The sequence below is a fragment of the Ursus americanus genome, chromosome 21 (assembly GCF_024610735.1).
Source record: "Ursus americanus isolate L20-20 chromosome 21, mUrsAme1.1.p, whole genome shotgun sequence".
NCBI lineage: Eukaryota > Metazoa > Chordata > Mammalia > Carnivora > Ursidae > Ursus > Ursus americanus.
In genome coordinates, this window is record NC_142147.1 from 53429442 (window position 1) to 53449847 (window position 20406).

The 20406-nt window shown below is 42.5% G+C and overlaps 2 protein-coding genes across 7 annotated transcripts in view; one reads left to right on the top strand and one right to left on the bottom strand.

Moving 5' to 3' along the window:
- The window catches only part of ZNF613 (zinc finger protein 613), a 55572-nt gene that overhangs the window by 6179 nt on the left and 28987 nt on the right, over positions 1–20406 (top strand). The gene's annotated exons all lie outside the window — the stretch shown is intronic.
- LOC123778045 (uncharacterized) lies at positions 146–11587 on the bottom strand. Its single transcript, XM_045775210.2, is given in 5 exon segments — positions 146–1430; positions 1432–1790; positions 8037–8138; positions 8416–8542; positions 11504–11587. Coding segments are annotated over 5 exon segments (1926 nt in total). The 3' UTR covers positions 146–176.

Here is a 20406-nt window from a genome sequence, read left to right on the forward strand (position 1 = left end):
ACTCACTATAAGCTCACTGATGATCTGTGGTGATCACTGATGACAGACGGGGTCTGTTTTCCAAAAAACAGCTTTCCTAGCCTCTGCATTCATAGGCTTTCTGTTTATATATAACCATATAATCAGCTAGACATTATTGCTCAAGGCTTTTCCAAATTGAATGTACCAGTTTTTTCCTATGTGTTTTTTGTGACATAAAATAAGATGTAATTGACCACTGAAGGCACGACCACATTTACTGCATTCATAAGGCTTCTTTCTTGTACAGACTCTCTGATATCTCCTGAGGGTGCACATCTGACAACTGATTGTCCCACTATGACTGCATTCCTATCTGTGAGGAACCCACTGATGTTTGATGAGGTCTGAGAGATCATAGAAGGCATCTGCACAGTCACCGTATTAACAGGGCTTTTCTCCTGAGTGAATTCACTGGTATTTAATAAGCTGTGACCCTCTGTGGAAGAATATTCAACCTTCACTGAATTTACATGTTTCTCTCTTGTGTGTATTCTCTTATGTTTAACAAGGCATGACATGTGGGAGAAAGCTTTCCCACACTCATTGCATGCATAGGGTCTCTCTCCTGTATGAGTTCTTTGATGGACAGTGAGCATTGTCTTTGTAGTGAAGGCTTTCCCACAGTCACTGCATTTATAGGGTTTCTCTCCTGTGTGAATTCTCTGATGTTTAATGAGTCCTGATTGCTGTGAACAAGATTTTCCACATTCAGTACATACAAAGGGAGTCTTTCCTGTATGAAATCGCTGATGTGCTATGAGGCATGCCTTCTGGCTGAAGGCCTTACCACATTCAGTGCACCTATAGGGTTTCTCTCCAGTGTGAGTTCGCTGATGTATAAGGAGATTGCCTTTCTGAATGAAACCTTTTCCACATTCACTGCATATGTAAGATTTCTCTCCTGTATGGGTTTTCTGATGTAGAATGAGTTGTGATTTTCTGGAGAAACCTTTTCCACATTCATTGCATTGATGGGGCCTTTCTCCTCTTTCATTTCTCTGATGTATAATCAGCTCTGCCTTCCTGCAGAAGGCTTTGCCACATTCAGGACATTCATAAGGTTTCTCTCCTGTATGAGTTCTCTGGTGTTCTGTTAGCTTGAACTTTCTGGAGAATGCCTTCCCACATACACTGCATCCACGTGGTTTATTTCCTTTATGAGTCTTCTGATGTTCAGTAAGCTGAAATGTCCTGAGGAAGGTTTTCCCACACTCACAGCACTCATAGGGTTTCTCTCCTTTGTGAGTTTGCTGATGTTCAGTGAGCTTGAACTTCTTGGAAAAGGTTCTCCCACATACACTACATCCATGGGGTTTCTTTCCCATATGAATTGTCTTATGTTCTGTGAGCCAAGACTTCTTGAGGAAGGCTTTCCCACATTCAGTACATTCGTGGGCTTTCTCTGTTTTTGTGTGTTTGATGATGTTTAATGAATTGTGACTTAGAGCTGATGGGTCTTCTACTTTCATGAAATTTAATTTCAGTATGAGTTTGCTTATGATTAGCACAGGGAAAGGATCTCCCATCTCCACTATACTCAGCAGGCTCTTTTATGTCATAGCTTCTACTTTGGTTGATTAAATCTAAGTGTGGCTTCAAAGTTTTTCCGTGTAAATGAAACCGATCGTGATTTGGCCTGAAAGGAAAATGACTTTTGCTCTGATGAACAATATTTCCACATGTGTTCAGTTCATAACACTGTTCTTTTCTCTTTGGCACTTTTGGGTTTTGTAAGTGCTGAGGCAGATGATAATCAACTTTCTGAATTTCTAGGAAAGAAGAGAATCCTTCTGTGACCATCATATGGAATAAAACTGCTCCAAAAATACTGTTTGGGGGGGCTCCTGGGTCACAGTTGGTTAAGCGTACAACTCTTGGTTTCAGCTCAGGTAGTAATCTCAGGGCTGTGAGATCAGGCCCCAGGTCAGGCTCCACACTGAGCATGGAGTTTGCTTAAGACCCCCTCTCCCTGGGGTGCCTGGGTGGCTCAGTTAGTTAAGAGTCCTTGATCTCGGCTCAGGTCTAAGGGTTGTGAGATCTAAGGGTTGTGAGATCAAGTCCCTCATCGGGCTCTGTGCTCAGCGGGAAGTCAGCTTCTCTCTCCCTCTCCTCCCTCCCCCTGCATGCATGCTCTCTAAAATAAATCTTTAAAAAAAGAAAAAGGCTGTCTCTCCCTCTGCCCCCACTCCCCCACTCTTGCTCTCTTGTGTGCTCTCTAAAATAAATCAATACATCTTAAAAAAAATATATTGTGGGATGGCTGGCTCTTTAGTGGGAAACCTATGATATCAACCAAAAAGAAATTCCAAGTATATCCTTATATATATTCCTTATCTCTTTAAAAAACACACACACACACACAAAACACTTTTAGGGGTGCTTGGGTGGCTCAGTTGGTTAAGCATCCAACTCTTGATTTGGCTCAGGTCATGATCTCAGAGTTGTGAGACTGAGCTCCACGTCAGAATCTGCTCTGGACATGGAGCCTGCTTAAGATTCTCTCTCTCCCTACGCCCCTCCCCTCTCTCTCCCTCTCTAAATAAATAAAGCTTAAAAAAAACTTTTAGAATTGTAGTTAAATACACATAAGATAATATTTAGCATTTTAACTATTTTTAAGTGTACAGTTCCGTGTCATTAAGTACATTCACATTGTGGTGCAGCCATCACCACTATTCATCTCTAAAACATTTTCATCTTCCCCAACTGAAAAACACTGTACTTGTTAAACACTAACTTCTCATCTGTTGGAAATGTTTAAAAATTGGTACTCATTAAACACTAATTCCTTATCTGTTAGAAATGTTTAAAAACACAATAATATAAAACACAAACAAATCAAAAGATGACAGCTATCAGTGTAAAACAGGGTAAATTCACAGTGAATCAAGATTTGTCTGCTTTATGGCACCTAGGTGGCTCAGTCGGGTAAACAACTGCCTTTGGCTCAGGTCATGATCCCAGAGTCCTGGGATCGAGCCCTACATCGGGCTCCTTGCTCAGTGGGGAGCCTGCTTCTCCCCTGCCTGCCAGTCCCCCTACTTGTGCTTGCTCTCTACCTCTCTCTGTCAAACAAACAAACAAACAAACAAACAAATAAAATTGTCTGCTTTATACGTAGGACCCTGGAGACAGTAAAATACAAGGAAGTCACTAGGAGCATCAGATCACAGAGGCTGGAGAGACACCTGATTCAAAATGGTGACAGATGGCTATTCACTCATTCCATACATTCTTCTTAAGTGGCTAGTACCGTATACCAGGCATAGTCCTAGTGTTAGGAAACACAAAAATATTCTTTATTTTCACTGAAGTCAGATTGTAGGGGTGGAAAGAGAAACAATAAACACGCAAGAAAAAGAATAAAGTAGGCAGTTGCAAATGTAACCCTGGTTTGAGGAAGCATAGGAAATGAAAATTCGAAGAAATCTGGATGTTTTGAAGGGTGGCGGTAGAAAAACATTTCTGTGTTTCCCACTAATTTCAGTCTCCTTTACTGTGTGTTAGGACTGCAGTTCATCAGCTAGGGTCACAATAGCACTCTTTGCATAAAGACATAGCCACAGAATACCCATATTCTAATAAAACCAGACTTTCCGAGGATTATATTGAAAATCCCTTCAATAAAAACCTGGCATTTAAGAAATGCTTGACAGAGAGATGGAAAAGTGTGGTCTCTCCCCAGCCTAGCTATAGTCGTTTGATGAAGAAATAAATGGATGACTAAGCTGCATTTTCTTGCACAAGGAGGAATGAAAAACAGGCCCTTGACTCAAGAGTGGGACTCAAGTATCTCCACATCATACAGATACAGTATCTTTAGGAGTGGCTGGTGTGACTGGCACACAAAGTATAATGGGAATTCAGAGAAGAAAGATAATACTATATTTTTGTGTAGCATAAACCACTCATGGAAAGAATTCAAAGTGAAAGAATACCTATTGTTTGAGTGGGAAGAACAAACAAAAAATGACATCCTTATCCCTGAGTTCTTATCTTGATGCTTCAGCAGCTCTCAAGACAATGTTTATGGCTTTGTCTTTCACGAAACACTTGCTTATCACGTGCTTTCTCCCTACCATATTTGTTACACACTCATGTGTTGGTCCCTAATTGTCCAAGACTCTTGTTTTCTTTATCTGGATCTAGTCCCGAGAAGATCTCATCTGGTCCAGATTTCTATCTCCACACCTAACCTCTCCCTGAACTTTCCAGGTACATCAAACTGTAGCAGAGAGCTCTGCTTGGATGTTAACAAGCACATCTTACTTAGAATCTCCATTATACAACTCCTGATTTCCCAGCCCAAATCTCCTCCACGTATCTTCCCTGTCACAGCATATGACAACTCCACTCAGGCCAAAAATTCTTAGCATCATCATTCATCGTTTTTTTTCCTATTCCATGTTATGGACTGAATTTTGTTCCCCAAGGAGATATATTCAATTGCTAACCCCCTGGTACCTGCGAATGTGACCTTTTTTGGAAATAGTCTTTGCAGATATAATCAAGTTAAGATGAGGTCATACTGGATGAGGCTGGGCCAATGACTGGTATCTTTATAAGGAAAGGGAGATTTGGACACAGACAAAGAAATATGCACAGAAATGACCATGTGATGACAGATAAAAAGATTGGAAAGATGTTTCTACAAGTCAAGGAAGGCCAAGAATTTCCAACAAGCACCAGAAACTAGAAAGAAGCAAGAAAAGATTCCTATCTCTACTCTGGAGGAAACATGACCTTGATTTCTGACTTTTAGCATCTAGAACTATTAAAGAATAAATTTCTGTTGTTTTAAGCCACCCAGTTTGTAATATTTATTATGCAGCCATAAGAAACTAACATACCTGATATCTACTTTGATGGCAAATTCAATCAGCCTTCACACACACACACACACACACACACACACACACACACACACACATATATATATATCTCCAGAATCTTCCAGTACCCCTCAAGCCTAGTGAAGTCACCAACAACTAGGTCTCCTATCTGGCTTTTTGCTTCAACTCCTGCCCTATACCAGGATAGGATTGACTATACCCATAGTGAAAGTGACACTTCTAAAATATAAATTATATTATCTTCCAAATGTTTCCTTACTTCACCAGAGTAAAATCAAGTCCTTGAAATGGACTATAAGGCCCTATGTGACCAACCAACCTATCACTACTACTCCATTGACTTCATCTCTAATAATTTTCCCTTTTGCTCACTCTGCTCTATCCACACAGGTTTCCTTGATGTTCTTCAAACACACTCTTGCCTCTAGCTCTGCACTTCCCATTCTCTTCATTTTTCATCCAGGAAACCTACTCATGTCACTCATCCTCTGCTAACAGGCATCTTCTATTATACAGGCATTCCTATTCGTAAAAGGGCAGGCCCCAACCCCATCACCCACTATTCCACTATGCCAATGGATTGGTGTTCACAGCCCTTTTCACCACTAGACACAGTTTCTATGTATTTTTGCCATATTTTAAATTCTGATAAAATACACGTAACACAAAATTTATCATCTTAACCACTCTGAGGTTACGGTTCAGTGGTATTAAAGATATTCAAATGTTATGTAACCATCATCACTATCTATCTCCATTATTCTTTTCATCTTATAAAACTGAAACTGCATATTTGTTTTTGTTATATTTATGCCTCCTCCTTTTTGAGTGTAGAGACTTAGGTCTTTGAAAGAAGTGAAATTTGTGTCATGGATGGTAATATGGTCAACTGGGACTTAATGTCATCATTCTATGGGGAGAAAAAGGAAAGCTTTAGGGAAAAGAATCCATCAACGAAATCTAACTTGAACTAAGAAAGATTAAAATTAACAAACATACAAAGGAATTACAGTAAAGCGGACATGAGGCTTTAGGCTAGGAACTGAGAATGAGAAATTATATAAAGATCTTTCCTAATTAAAGAAGAGGAATAGCAGACACCTTAAATACCCCAGAGAGCAGACAAGCCTCAAGGTAATCCCAGCATGGCCAGGATTTAAGATGTATAAAAGTAGAAGAGAATCTCAATATTTTATTGTTATTTTTTTATTTTTTATTTTTTTTAAAGATTTTTATTTATTTTATTTGAAAGAGAGAGAGACAGGCAGCGAGAGAGGGAACACAAGCAGGGGGAGTGGGAGAGGAAGAAGCAGGCTCCCAGCGGAAGAGCCTGACATGGGGCTCGATCTCAGGACTCTGGGATCACGCCCTGAGCCAAAGGCAGACACTTAATGATTGAGCCACCCAGGTGCCCCAATTTTTTTTTTTAAGATTTTATTTATTTATTTATTTGACAGAGACACAGCCAGCAAGAAAGGGAACACAAGCAGGGGGACTGGGAGAGAAGCAGGCTCCCAGCAGAGCAGGGAGCTCGATGCAGGGCTCGATCCCAGGACCCTGGGATCACGGCCTGGGCTGAAGGCAGATGCTTAACAACTAAGCCACCCAGGCGCCCTGAGAATCTCAAATTTTAAAAAGATGATGGGGCACCTGGGTGGTGCTGTTGCCTGGGCATCCAGCTCTTGGCTTTGGCTCAGGTCTGATCTTGGGGTTGTGAGATCAAGCCCTGTGTTGGGCTCTGCGCTCAGTGCAGAGTCTGCTTGGGTTTCTCTCTCTCCCCTCTGCCCCTCCCCTGGCTCACTTGAGCTCGTTCTCTCTCTGGAATAAATAAATCTTAAAAAAGAAAATGATGAAACTGGAAACTAATATGTCAGTTATACCTCAACAAAAACCCAGGAAATATTTTTTTAAAACTTTAATAAAGAAGATAGGAAGGGAATTTCTTACAGGAAGACCATTCTCCTTTGTAAGTGTGAACTCTGAGGGAGCTGCCATGGAAACAGGCTGGCTACAGTTGACCCTTGAACAACACAGGGGTTGGGATGTCAACCCTCTGGGCAGTCAAAAATGTAACTTTGACTCCCCGAAAACATAAATAGTAATAGCCTGTTGACCAGAAGCCTTACCAATACGAAACAGTCAGCACATATTTTGTATGTTATACATAATATATATAGTATTTTTACAATAAAATAAGCAGAGGAAACAAAATGTTATTAAGAAAATCATAAAGAAGAGGGGCGCCTGTGTGGCTCAGTCAGTTAAGCTTAAGCGTCTGCCTTCAGCTCAGATCATGATCCTGGGATCGAGCCCCGCATCAGACTTTCTGCTCAGCAGGGAGTCTGCTTCTCCCTCCACACCTCCCCCTGGCTCGTGCTTGTGCTCTCTCTGAAATAAATAAAATCTTAAAAATTATATATAAAAAAAGAAAATCATAAAAAGATAGTTATTTATAGTAGTGTATGGGAAAAAATCCATGCAGTTCAAACTCATGTTCAAGGGTCAACTGTATATAGATTAGACAATGTTAAAGGAGATCTCAACTTGGAAATCTCCACAGAGGACAAGAACTCAACATTTTGAATAAAATAAGATTTTAAGGCCTTTGAGATAGAGCAGAAAATAAAAGGAGAACCCTTAAAGAAGCTCAGAGTGGGGAAAGAGAAAAAGAAGCAGATTAAGTGTATATTAATAAACCAGGTTACCATGGGGGCAAGGCATCCTAGATGGGGCTGGATGTTAGAGAGGGAAATAAGTATTTCCCAATGGGGCAGGAAGTTGTATTAGTCAGAAGACAACAATGAATTCAAAGTTTTCTCTTAGCAGAGAGACACAGAAAGAGGAATTGCATAGCAAGAGAGGTGAAAGGAACTCTGACAAGTGAAGAAGAATGGGAAGATGTGGAAATCTAAGCAAGAATAATCCTAGGGGTTTAAGAAGAAATAAGGAGGGATTAGTTCCAAAAAGAGACAAAAGAGTGTATTTTCCTCTAAATTCCCACAAAGAAAAAGCTCTCATATGGGGAGAGGGATACATAATTCAATTTCTGTATCCTCAGACACCCTCACCATTATGATGCCTTCTCTAAATGACAAGAAAGTGACTTCCACAGCCTCCCCTGGACCCCCCCAGCCCCTGCCTTGCTGGTTTTCTCTCACTTACGTGGATGGGTTTGACTTTGGACTTCATCTTCATCTTCTAAAATCCATGGTGGTTCTCCTTGTTCCAATTCAGAGAGTACATCTGGTTGGCTGGCTTGATACCCTGTTTATGGGAAATGACAGAAGACTTAGGCTCATTAGATTGCACTGGGCTCTGCAAGGATACGAGAATAGTATATGTTAGGGACTACACAATTTGCATGTTCACAAATCAAAGGCTTTTCTCTAAGATAAGGAGAGGTTATACCTTCTCTTCAGGGGCCAGGGAGGGAACAGAGAATCTACACTTCAGAGCAGCACAGATATGCCACAACTCAGAAGCTAAGAGAGGAAAGGCCACTGACTGGGCACCGTCTGAGTGACAGGGGAGCTGTCCTCACCCACTGACACCAGGTTCCTATAGTTCTCCAACATCACATCCCAGTATAGCTCCTTCCGGGTGGGGGCCAGGAGCTCCCACTCCTCCCAGGTGAAGTCCACGGCCACATCCTCCAGTGTCAGCGATTCCTGTAACGACAGATCCTGTTTAATATGAGCACTTCCCTTTTATTGAAATGGAAGGTGTGAGATAATAGGAAATATATATACTGGCCTCTGCCCCTGGTTCCTGGCAGAGCTCCTAAAACTCCTATAATTTCCTAGGTGATAAGGGCCCTAGGATCATCTTCTGTTCTATATTTAACCCCAGTTTCTCACACAGGGCTCCTGAAACCCTTATATATTCCTAAGCGTTAAGAACAGTATGAGTGTCTTTGTTCTAATGGGGCAACTGGTTGGGCTCCTAGATAGTGCTGGTCACCAGAAAGACCAAGCCATGATTAGAAGCTTGGAACTTTCGAGGGCGCCTGCGTGGCTGTCGGTTTAGCGTCTAACTCCTGGTTTTGGCTCAGGTCATGATCTTGTGGTCGCAGGATCAAGCCCTGTATGGGGCTCCACAGTCTGCTTCAAATGCTCACTCCCTCACCTTCTGTTTCTTTCTCTGTTCGTGCTTGCTCGTTCTGTCTAAAATAAATTTAAAAAAAAAAAAAAAAACTTGGAACTTTCAGACCTGCCCCCCCCATTCTCTTGAGAAGGGAGAGGGGCTGGAAATAGATGTAATGATCAGTCATGCCTAGGTGAGGAAGCTTCCGTAAAACAGCAAAAGTATAGGGTTCGGAGAGCTTCTGGGTTGCTAAACATGTAGAGGTGCTGGGTGAGTGGTACCTGGAGAGGGCATGGAAGCACCATGTTCCTTCCCACATACCTCACCCGACATATCTCTTCCACCTGATTGTTTATCTCTATCCTTTATCATCATATCCTTTTATAATAAACTGGTAAATGTGTTTCCCGAGTTCTGTGAACCACTCTAGCAAATTAACTGAACCTGAATTTGAACCCAAGGAAGGGTTGTGGAGAACTTCCAATTTGTAGTCAAGTCAGACAGAAGTTGTTAGTAACCTGGGGAGCTACTGTTTCCAGTTCACATCTGAGTGGGGAAGAGTCTTGTGGGAGTGAGCCCTTAACCTGGGATCTGACACACTAATTCCAGGTAGATAGTGTCAGAATTGATTTGAATTGTAGACAACCCAGCTGGTGTCAGAAAATTGCTTGGGGGGAGTGGAAATCCCCACACATCTGGCATCAGAAGTGATATAAGTGTGGTAGTGATGTGAGAGTAAAGGGGACACAGAAGGGCGAGGTTTTCCCCACTCGAGAAATGTGAAGGAAGTTGTTCTGCTCATTTTCACATTGTAGGCTACCTCGGTATTCTTTTTTTATTTCAGTTAATCACAAAAGTAGAAAGTCATTAAAATATTCCGTCATCCTTTCATTCAACAAATCACAGATTTCTGTAATATGCAGCCATTAAATCCTCTCGCTAGCCTGAGATCATTTGCAATATATGTGTTTTAGCACCTTTTTGTCAATCAAACTGTACTAAATGCTAGTGACATCAGAATGACATAGTATAATTTCACTCATGTAAAAATGTCTTAATCGAGGGGCGCCTGGGTGGCACAGTCATTAAGCGTCTGCCTTTGGCTCAGGGCGTGATCCTGGCATTCTGGGATCAAGCCCCACGTCAGGCTCCTCCGCTGGGAGCCTGCTTCTTCCTTTCCCACTCCCCCTGCTTGTGTTCCCTCTCTCAGCTGGCTGTCTCTCTCAGTCAAATAAATAAATAAAATCTTAAAAAAAAAAGTCTTAATAGATGTATTTACCTACACAGATTCTTGTATATGTATGCACACACATGCATGCACATATAAACCCATAGATATAGATGTCCACACAGGTAAATGCCCAGAACACAGGAGCACACAACCAAGCATTTGTTTATGATGTGTCAGAGAAGTAAGGGGGGGAAATGTATGGAGGGGAATTTTATCACTATGTGTACTAGATAATGACTCTTTTACATTGAAAATGTGTCCTGAGACTGGTTCTTTCTTTCTTTCTTTTTTTTTTTTTTAAGATTTTATTTATTTATTTGACAGAGAGAGAGGCAGAGAGAGGGAATACAAGCAGGGGGAGAGGGAGAGGGAGAAGCAGGCTTCCCACTGAGCAAGGAGCCTGATGCGGGGCTCGATCCCAGAATGCTGGAACCGGGACCTGAGCTGAAGGCAGACGCTTAACGACTAAGCCACCCAGGTGCTCTGAGACTGGTTCTTTCTGACACCAAATATGTGGTGTCTTTTACAGTACCAATTTTCCAAGTCTCTCATTCTCCAACACTGGGTGTCCTTTAATTCAATCCTATCTGACACTAATTACTCCTACCACTCACGAAATAAGAGGGATTTAGGAGCTCTGCCAGGAACGGAAACAAAGACCAAATATATATATACATACACACAGACACACACACACACACACACACACACACACACACACACATTTTATTGTGCCACAGTGAGTCATTTGTGTAATTAAAATAAAGGCAGTAAAAAGGTGGGAGGTAACCACTAGATTTTGAACACAGAAGTAAAGGCTCTGTATTTTCTGAGATAAGCTGAAGTTCCAAAATAACCTTTGTGGATCTCAACAACCCAAGCCATTACCAGACAATAGAACTTGTAACTCCCTATGGCCAAATCTGTACTCAACCACCAGTTTAGCCACCTGTTTACAGAGGAATTCTGGAAACGTACAAACTTGCCATTTTACTGGCACCTTAGGTTCTACTCAAGGATAAATCCAGATGGCAGCAAGGGCGGGTATGCAAGTCACGAGGCTGTGGGCTCCTCAAAACCTGTCTACTGAATTCTACTTGATCGGGTCCCACCAGGGACTCAGAATAATCATGTGAGCAACAGCCATGCTGGTACATCGATTAGGAGAAGGCTGCTGAGGACACAGAGCTCACCATATCACCTCTGGAAAGAAACCATCAAAAACTGTTCCTAAGACTTAAGTGCCATGAAGTGGTGACCTCTCCTGAGGAACTGATCCGCTTTGTCCTGAGTCAGTGCCTATGATGTAACTTACTCTGATTTTCCGGTTGCAGTGGCTCTCAGAGGTAGGAGAAGCACTCTGATGGCTTATGTCACCAGCAGGATCCTGCAGAGCCATATGCTATATTCCAGCACTGGTCATGTAGGAACTCTAGGAACATGTTCCTGATCCCACTCTGTCCTGATTTTGAAGGTATAGTCTATTTCTCCCCAGAGCCCATTTTCCCCAATTTATGCTTTTTATTTAGTTGAACTGATTTTTTTCAGGCCTCCACAAATCCACGAAGGACTCAAATTATCAATAAAACAAACCAAAAGTCACCTGGGCTTTCATCATTTTCTTCTGTAAGAAATGCCAAGTAAGAGGGATGTTAGTCTCTTCTGATCTGCACTAATTTTCTGTTCAGAAATCTCAAGTCTTAGGACGAGGATGTCCCACAAATGCCAAATGCAACTCCAGAAGCCTCCTGCTCGTGTTTTACTGGATCTCTCTTACTCCTGGGAATCCAGGACCTGGGGATGAAGAACAAGTTCATTTTGGATGACACATTCGCTCTGGGCCCAGATGCTGACACTGCTGCTGTGCACCCACCTTAAGTCAAAGCCAGTAATTGTAACTGTCTCTTTACTTGGTGCCCCCAAAGGCTATATAACCCCGGGGAAATAAAACATAACAGTCTGAATGTGGGGGAAGTATGCCTTTCTTCTGTGAAGTAGAAGTAGCATGAGTGAGAAAGGGAAGGTGGAAAAGAAAGGTTAGTTTGTGGACATATTTTCCCTTAAAATCCACACCCATTTGTACTGGGTTGAATGGTGACCCCCCCCCCCAAAAAAAAAGATATGAACCTATGAATGTGACTTCATGTGGAAAATTACATCTTTGCAGGTATAATTAAGGATCTTGAGATAAGAAAATCCAGAAGTATCCAGATGGGCCCTAAATCCAAGTCCCCTTGTACCAGACACAGAGGGAAGATGAGACCATCTGAAGACAGAGGCAGAGAGTAGAGACATGTTGCCACAAACCAAGGAACACCTGGAGAATCTGTTAGAAGAGGAGAAGGAAGTGAATGGATGTTAGGCAGATGCGTTGCGAATACCCAAGACCACCCCCAGGTTCAGTGATTAAGTAGGACTCACAGGCCTCAGCATATAATTTATTACCACAAAAACATACAAAGCAAAATCAGCAGAGAGAAAAGGTCCATATGGCAAAATCTGGAGGAAATTAGGTGCCAGCTCCCAAGAGCCAGCTCCCAAGAGTCCTGTCTCCATGAAGTCACACAGGATATACTTATTTCCGCTAGCAACAGGTTGTGATAACACACGTGAAATGTGTTAGCTTATTAGAGACAAGTGCCCATGGCTTTTTACTGGGGGTTCATATAGGCCCCCACTGCCTAACACATACCAAAATCCCAGAATCCCAGAGGAGACCAGGTGTTTAGGATAAACTATATATATATTTAAAGATTTTATTTATTTGACAGCCCAGGGGAGCAGGCGAGGGGAGCAGGAGAGGGAGAAGCAGCTCCCCGCTGAGCAGGGAGCCTGATGCGGGGCTCCATCCCAGGACCCTGAATCATGCCCTGAGCTGGAGGCAGATGCTTAACTGACTGAGCCACCCAGGCACCCCAACCATACTGTTTGAAAGGACAGTTATGCACAGTGAGCCATTCAATAGAGAATGATGAGAACCCTCCCTAAATCGAAGTTCCCAGATGTCAGGCAAGGGGCAATCTTGTAAGCAGGACTTTCTAAGAGCTTGTTGCCTCTTCTGCAACAGCAAGTAACCAACAGTGTCTGCTACAATATATTTGTAGGTTAGAAAAGTCCTATGATCACCAAAATTTACGCTGAGGAAAACATGACATAAAATTCCAACAGCTATTTCAAATTTGAGCTCTTGGTGGGTTAGGAATTTATTACTTCCACAACAAAACACTACCTATAATTTTTTTTAATACGTACATATACTACCATTCTCATCTGTTTCTAAAACACACACAGAAAAAGAGGATGTATTGTTCGTGAATACATTCACATCTAGGAAAAGCATGAAGATATGTATGATATAAAACAAGATAGCAGTTATTATGGGGAGGAAAGAAAGACTGCTCCCCCCACTGCTTCAGGTCAATCCCAAATCCAGGTTGTTACCTGCACTTCTGACCAGTTGGCTATAAATCAGTTTCCACGACCTCCTTGGGTTCAATTAATCTGCTAAAGTGGCTCACAGAAGTCAGAGAAACATTTTACTTACATTACCAGCTTATTATAAGATGATGTAACTCAGGAACAGTCAGACGGAAGAGATGTAGAGGGTATGGGGAAAGGGCAAGGAGCTTCCATGCCACTCTCCAGGTTTGCCACTCTCCCGGGACCTGCACGAGTTCTCCCACCCGGAAGCTCTCTGTTCCGTGGCCTGTGGGGTTTTTAATGGAGGCTTTGTTACACAGGCATGATTAACTCATGGGCCATTGGCGATTGATTCCACCTCCAGACCGAAGCCCTCCACGGAGGTTATGGGGATGGACTGAAAGTCCAACCCTCTAATCACATGGTTGGTTCCCCTGGCAACTAGCCCCCACTCACAGGTGCTTTCTAAAAGTCTCATTAATATAACAAAAGACACCTTAAATACTCTTAAGGCTTAGAAATTCCCAAGGATTTTAAGAGCTCTTGCCAGGAAGGAGGAAAACTAAATATATATTTATTATAAATCACAAATCACAGTGACACCCAAGTAATCCAGTAAGAGCAAGAATCCAGGTTAAAAGCCAGATTTTAAAAGCCAGGTTAAACGCTGGTTGGATGAGTATGTGAACAAGTGAGCGAACGAATGGCACTTCCTGACACAATGCTTCGCAAATCCACAAACACAATAGCAAGAATAAGGACAGGAGCACTTCGGTAACATTCTATTCATGAATTCTATTTAAAAATAGTAACTAGGCATTTACACTACACTCTTTTCCCTTAAAACCTATTGAAAGCAATCAAAAGAATTGGGCCCGGGGCGCCTGGGTAGCACAGTCGTTAAGCGTCTGCCTTCGACTCAGGGCGTGATCCCGGCGTTATGGGATCGAGCCCCACATCAGGCTCCTCTGCTGGAAGCCTGCTTCTTCCTCTCCCACTCCCCCTGCTTGTGTTCCCTCTCCCGCTGGCTGTCTCTGTCAAATAAATAAATAAAATCTTAAAAAAAAAAAATCCAGATTCATTCCATCCCAAAATCCACACACTTGTCACTGGGCCAGTAGTATTTGGAGATGGGTGGGGCCGAGAAGTATAAATAACTGATAGAGCAAATCGGTAAAATGTTACATTAAAGGCACAATCTAGATGGTGGGTATATGTTCACAGTAAAACTCATTCAACTTCTCTGTGTTGGAATTTTTCATAAAGAGATATTGTTTTCATAATTTCATAATAAAATTTTGAGCTGGAAAAAGCTATCAGTAATAAAGGTTTGGTGAAGTGACCAAAACAAAATAATGTTTAATAATGTTTTTATTTAATTTTATTTTTTTTACATTTTTCTTTTAAGTAACCTCTCCACCCAATGTGGATCTCAAACTTACAGCCTCAAGATCAAAAGTTGCATGCTCTATGACTGACCCAGCCAGGCGCCCCTAATAATATTTTTAAATTGTTTTACCAACTAAAGAAAATTAGGAGAAAAGAAAAATGAGAAATGAAAGGTTGGTTAAAAAGACACTATTTACAAATGCAACAAAGGCAAAAAAAAAAAAAAACAGGAAGAAGAGTCAGGGAAATACACCACTGGGTAAATGCCAAATCCTAAAAGTAATGACTAAATATTTCAAATATTCCAAAGCCATCCAAATAGATGCAAGTATTTAATCAGATTCTAGTCACAATGTCACTCCTTCTCTTACCTGTTTGTGTGTTAGTGTAGCCATTACAAAAATTCTTTTTTTTAAGATAGATTTATTTATTTATTTATTTATTTATTTATTTATTTATTTATTTATTTATTTATTTTTATTTATTTTTTTGACAGAGATAGAGACAGCCAGCGAGAGAGGGAACACAAGCAGGGGGAGTGGGAGAGGAAGAAGCAGGCCCATAGCAGAAGAGCCTGATGTGGGGCTCGGTCCCATAACGCCGGGATCCCGCCCTGAGCCGAAGGCAAACGCTTAACCACTGTGCCACCCAGGCGCCCCCATTACAAAAATTCTTAATAAGAGAATTTGTTTTATGGAAATGCTTAGAATGTGAAAGTAACTTAAAAAAGCAGATTATCCCAGTGATTCCAGTTTATCTGAATTATGAAAATTAAGCAGAGAAAATAAAAGACAAAACTGAAACATACTATTTGAATAAGCAGTATTTTTGGAAAATAGAATTGGAAGGCTAGAAATGTTGTTTTACTGGTGTCATAATCTGAAAGCAAATATCCAGGTAAACTAGCGGTGAGAAGGCAAGTCAGAAAACTTACCGGTTTAGATTTGCTTAATCCTTGATCTACCTAAAATTCTTATCTGTGGGGACGAAAGGAGCGGGTGATGTGGGGGCCTAAGGAGACTTGCAAACTAGTCCTGGGAGAGGAACTGGACTGAAGGCGGGAGGGGGGGGTGGATGATAAAGGTCATCAGGTGTCTCACTGTCGGCTCCTCCATCACTGAGCCCCGCATTCAGTGCAGACAACGCTTTCACTGACAAATACCCACTCCCCTCCAGTTCTCAATCGCGGAGCCCAAACTCTGACCTCACGAGTCTCAGACCTGGAATGACTGACCATCGCAGCCCCCAACCTAGTAGCAAAGGCATCCCAGCCTCAGAGCCACGGACGCCCACAGAGCTTCTCCCCTCCTTAACCTCTTCCGCTGACCTGGGTCTCCCCCGAACTCACTTCGATCTCCAGCTACCACACCTCACCTCTGCGAACTCCTCGGTTCCCGGCCGCAAGCCCAGCTCCCGGGAACCCGCTACGTTGGCCGCGGGGCCCGGAACGACTCCACTTCCGGCGTCTTCTCAGGCTGGGGCGGCTCCCTGAGCTCTCCCGCGGTGAGCGTCGGCCGTGCGAAGGCCCCGGCCGTCCTCGCGCCGCTCACCGGGGCCTAGAGGCCGTGCACCGGCTCGTTGCTGTGCACCAGCTTGTTCCCGCCCCGCCACTTCAGCCCCTGCGCCGCGGCGCTGGGAGTTACAGATAACGCTGCGCAAACTGCACGGACGGACGAGAAACTCTCGGAAACGAGCGTCCCTGAGCGCAGCCATGTTGGCGAATGTTAGGGGTCCGTACAGCGGGGATCACGCCCCGGGAAAGAGGCTATGGGAGCGTCTCATAGGCTGGAATCTAAGTGGGCATCTCCGCCAGTGAGATTAGGCATGGAGGGTGTGCGTGAGGCTCACAATATAAATTCACAGTCAAGGCCACCTTTTGTTCCAGGCCTGTCTGGAAAACACCAAGTGTTGAAATTTGAAAGTGTGGTCTATGAAGTAAGTGGATACAAAAGCAGCTATGATGCTGTCGTAGCTTAAGCAATGTGGTGCGGATGGTTTTCTAAGGAATCACATGCAAGCATTCTTGATGGCAGTGCCATCCGATCTTAGCGCAGCTGCCTGCAACTAATGTTACTGGAAGAGTATTCTGGAGCGTGCTGTTTTGTCACTTTGGTGCGTTGGCCCGCGCTTTCTGCGCCTGCCTTCCCTTCTCTCTGCTCTCTAATCCAGGCTGCCCCACCTGCAGGAATAGTGAGCTAGGACAGAGACAAATCAAGTACAGTCACAACCTTTTAAGACAGTATAAATCGGCTAACTATAACTTTATAGAAATGTCCAAAACCTATTAAAATTATCCATTCCAGTAGGAGTTGCTGTGAATTTTTTGGGGGAAGATAAAATATCTGAGAATTGGCTCATCCACAAATTGGTCAATTTCCAACTTAAAATGTATCTTGGGGGGCCTAGGTGGTTCAGTGGGTTAAGTGGCTTGCTTTCCGCTCAGGTCATGATCTGGGCGTCGTGGGATAGAGGCGCATGTGAGGCTCCGGCTCAGCGGGGAGTCGGCTTCAGGATTCTCTCTCACACGCACACTCTCCTCTCGCTCAAATAAATAAATCTTTTTAAAAAATATAGTATCTGGGGGGTGCCTGGCTGACTCAGTCCGTAGACTGTGTGACTCTTGATCTGAGTCTGAGACCCTGGTTGAGTGTAGAGATTAAATTTTTTAAATGTATCTTTTAATGTTAATTCAGAGTTGCCTCTTCTGTGAATATTTGCCCATTGATTTTTATTCTTGTCATTTTCTTATTGATTTGTAAGAGTCCTTTATATAATCTTAAGTTTTCATCTTTTTAAAATTTATTACAAATATATTCTCTCAATGTGCAGCTTGTTTTTACTGTTTTTTATGTATATTATATGAAATACCTCAACGTAGATGAAATTTAATGATCTTTCCCATTATAGTTTCTATCTATTTCTTTTCTTTCTTTCTTGGGGTGGGGTGGGGTGGTAAGGAGCTGAGGGAGAAGGAGAGAGAGAATCTTAAGCAGGTTCCATGTACAGCTCAAAGCCTGACGTGGAGCTCCATCTCATGACCCTGAGATCATGACCTGAGCTGAAATCCAGAGTCCCATACCTAATGGATTCAACCAATTAGGCACCCCACTACCTAGTTTTTTTAAAGAAATCCTTCCCCACATTAAGCTCAAAAACATTCTCTTGTATTTTCTTCTAAAACTTTTCGAGTTTTGCTCTGCGTATTTAGGGTTCCAGGGGTCAGCAAACTGCACCCTATGGGCAAAATCCAGCCCACAGCCTTTTTGGCTTTGACCTTAAGATTAGTTTTTAAATTTTTGAAGGATTGGGATGCCTGGGTGGCTCAGTCATTAATTGTCTGCCTTTGGCTCAGGTCATGATCCTAGGGACCTGGAATTGAGCCCCGCATTGGGCTCCTTCCTCAAGGGGGAGCCTGATCCCTCTGCTTGTCTGCACGCGCTCTCGCTGGCAAATAAATAAATAATAAAATCTTTTTAAAAAATAAATAAATAAAATTTTAAAGGGTTAAATAAATGGAGATTGTATGTTTCCTGCAAAGCCTAAAATACTGTCTGGCCCTATATTAATCAAATAAGTTCACTGACTTTTAGTCTAATACATAAAGCATTGATTTGTGTAGGGTGTCACTTAGACACACTTTTTCTGTAGGATAACCAATTATCCTAGCAGTCTTTTAAAAATAACTGCCATTCGGGCACCAGGCTGGCTCAGTCAGTAGAGCTTGAGACTCTTGATTTCAGGGTTGTAAGTTCCAGCCCCACATTGGGTGTGGAGATCACTTAAAAATAAAAATCTTAAAAAATAACACAACAATAACTGCCATAGGGAGTTTGGCTAGCCTTTGTCCCTGGTTCCTAAGAAAGAGGTAACTTCTAAACCTTTATAATTTCCTGAGTGATAGGAGTGTCCTTGTTATACATGAAGGGCCCTCAAACCACAAGATAATTTCTGCTAAGGAGATGACTCAGGATAGGAGCTGGCTAGCCAGAAAAATCAACCATTTCATTAGAAGATTGAGGCCTTGGGGCACCTGAGTGGCTCAGTCGTTAAGCGTCTGCCTTCGGCTCAGGGCGTGATCCTGGCGTTCTGGGATCGAGCCCCACATCAGGCCCCTCCGCTGGGAGCCTGCTTCTTCCTCTCCCACTCCCCCTGCTTGTGTTCCCTCTCTCGCTGGCTGGCTGTCTCTCTGTCAAATAAATAAATAAAATCTTAAAAAAAAAAAAGAAGAAGAAGAAGATTGAGGCCTTAAGCCATATGGTATCAGTCTTACCTCCAGGGAGTGGAGGAGGCTGGAGATTGAATTTAACCTGAAATCGATCATGTCTGTGTGATAAAACCCAAATAAAACCTCTGGGTAGGAAGTTCAGGTGAAATTCCCTGATTGGCAATACTCTTTTGAGTATGTCATTTCTCAGTGCTGGGTGGGTAATGCATCTCAGAGGATGATGGAAGATTTAGGTTTACAACCTTCACAGACTTTTTCCTATTTGTCTCTTTTTTTGGTGGTTCTAATTTGTATCCTTATGCTACAATAAAACTGGAATAAGAGATGGGGCGCCTGGGTGTGTCAGTCGGGTAAGCGTCTGCCTTTGGCTCAGGTCATGATCCCAGCATCCTGGAATCGAGCCCCGCATGGAGCTCCACGTGGAACACGGCCTTGGGCTCCCTGGAGCCTGCTTCTCCCTCTGCCTCTGCTCCTCCCCCTCGCTCATGCTCTCTTGCTCTCATGTGCACATGCTCTCTTTCAAAATGAATAAATAAAATCTTTTTAAAAAACTGGAATAAGAGGGGCACCTGGGTAGCGCAGTCATTAAGCGTCTGCCTTCGGCTCAGGGCGTGATCCCGGCGTTATGGGATTGAGCCTCACATCGGGCTCCTCTGCTATGAGCCTGCTTCTTCCTCTCCCACTCCCCCTGCTTGTGTTCCCTCTCTCGCTGGCTGTCTCTATCTCTGTCAAATAAATAAATTTAAAAAAATCTTTAAAAAAAAAAAAGAAAAATAATTTACGAGACTTTCCAGCTACATTTCTAGAAAGGGATTAATAAAAACACCTCTAAAGTTTCACTTATGCTCTTTGAAAGGGATGTGTACCTTGTACAGGAGACGGGAAATAGGAGCTTACTTTATTTGACTATAGGAACAAGTTACATTGTCCAATCAAGCAGTAGCAGGACCAATGCTAGTATTTAATTTCTGTCTTCTGATATCAGGCATGATCTCTCAAACTCTTTAGAATTCAAAAGGGTATAAAACTTGTGAATACTCATTATCTTCAAACCCTAAATATCTGATTGGTTTAGAAGAAACAAAATTCTTTATTACAGATACTTCTACTGTATTTCATCCAACCTAAGATACCTTTGATTGTGTGATACACCATTATTTTGTGTACTAAGTTCTCCATTTAAA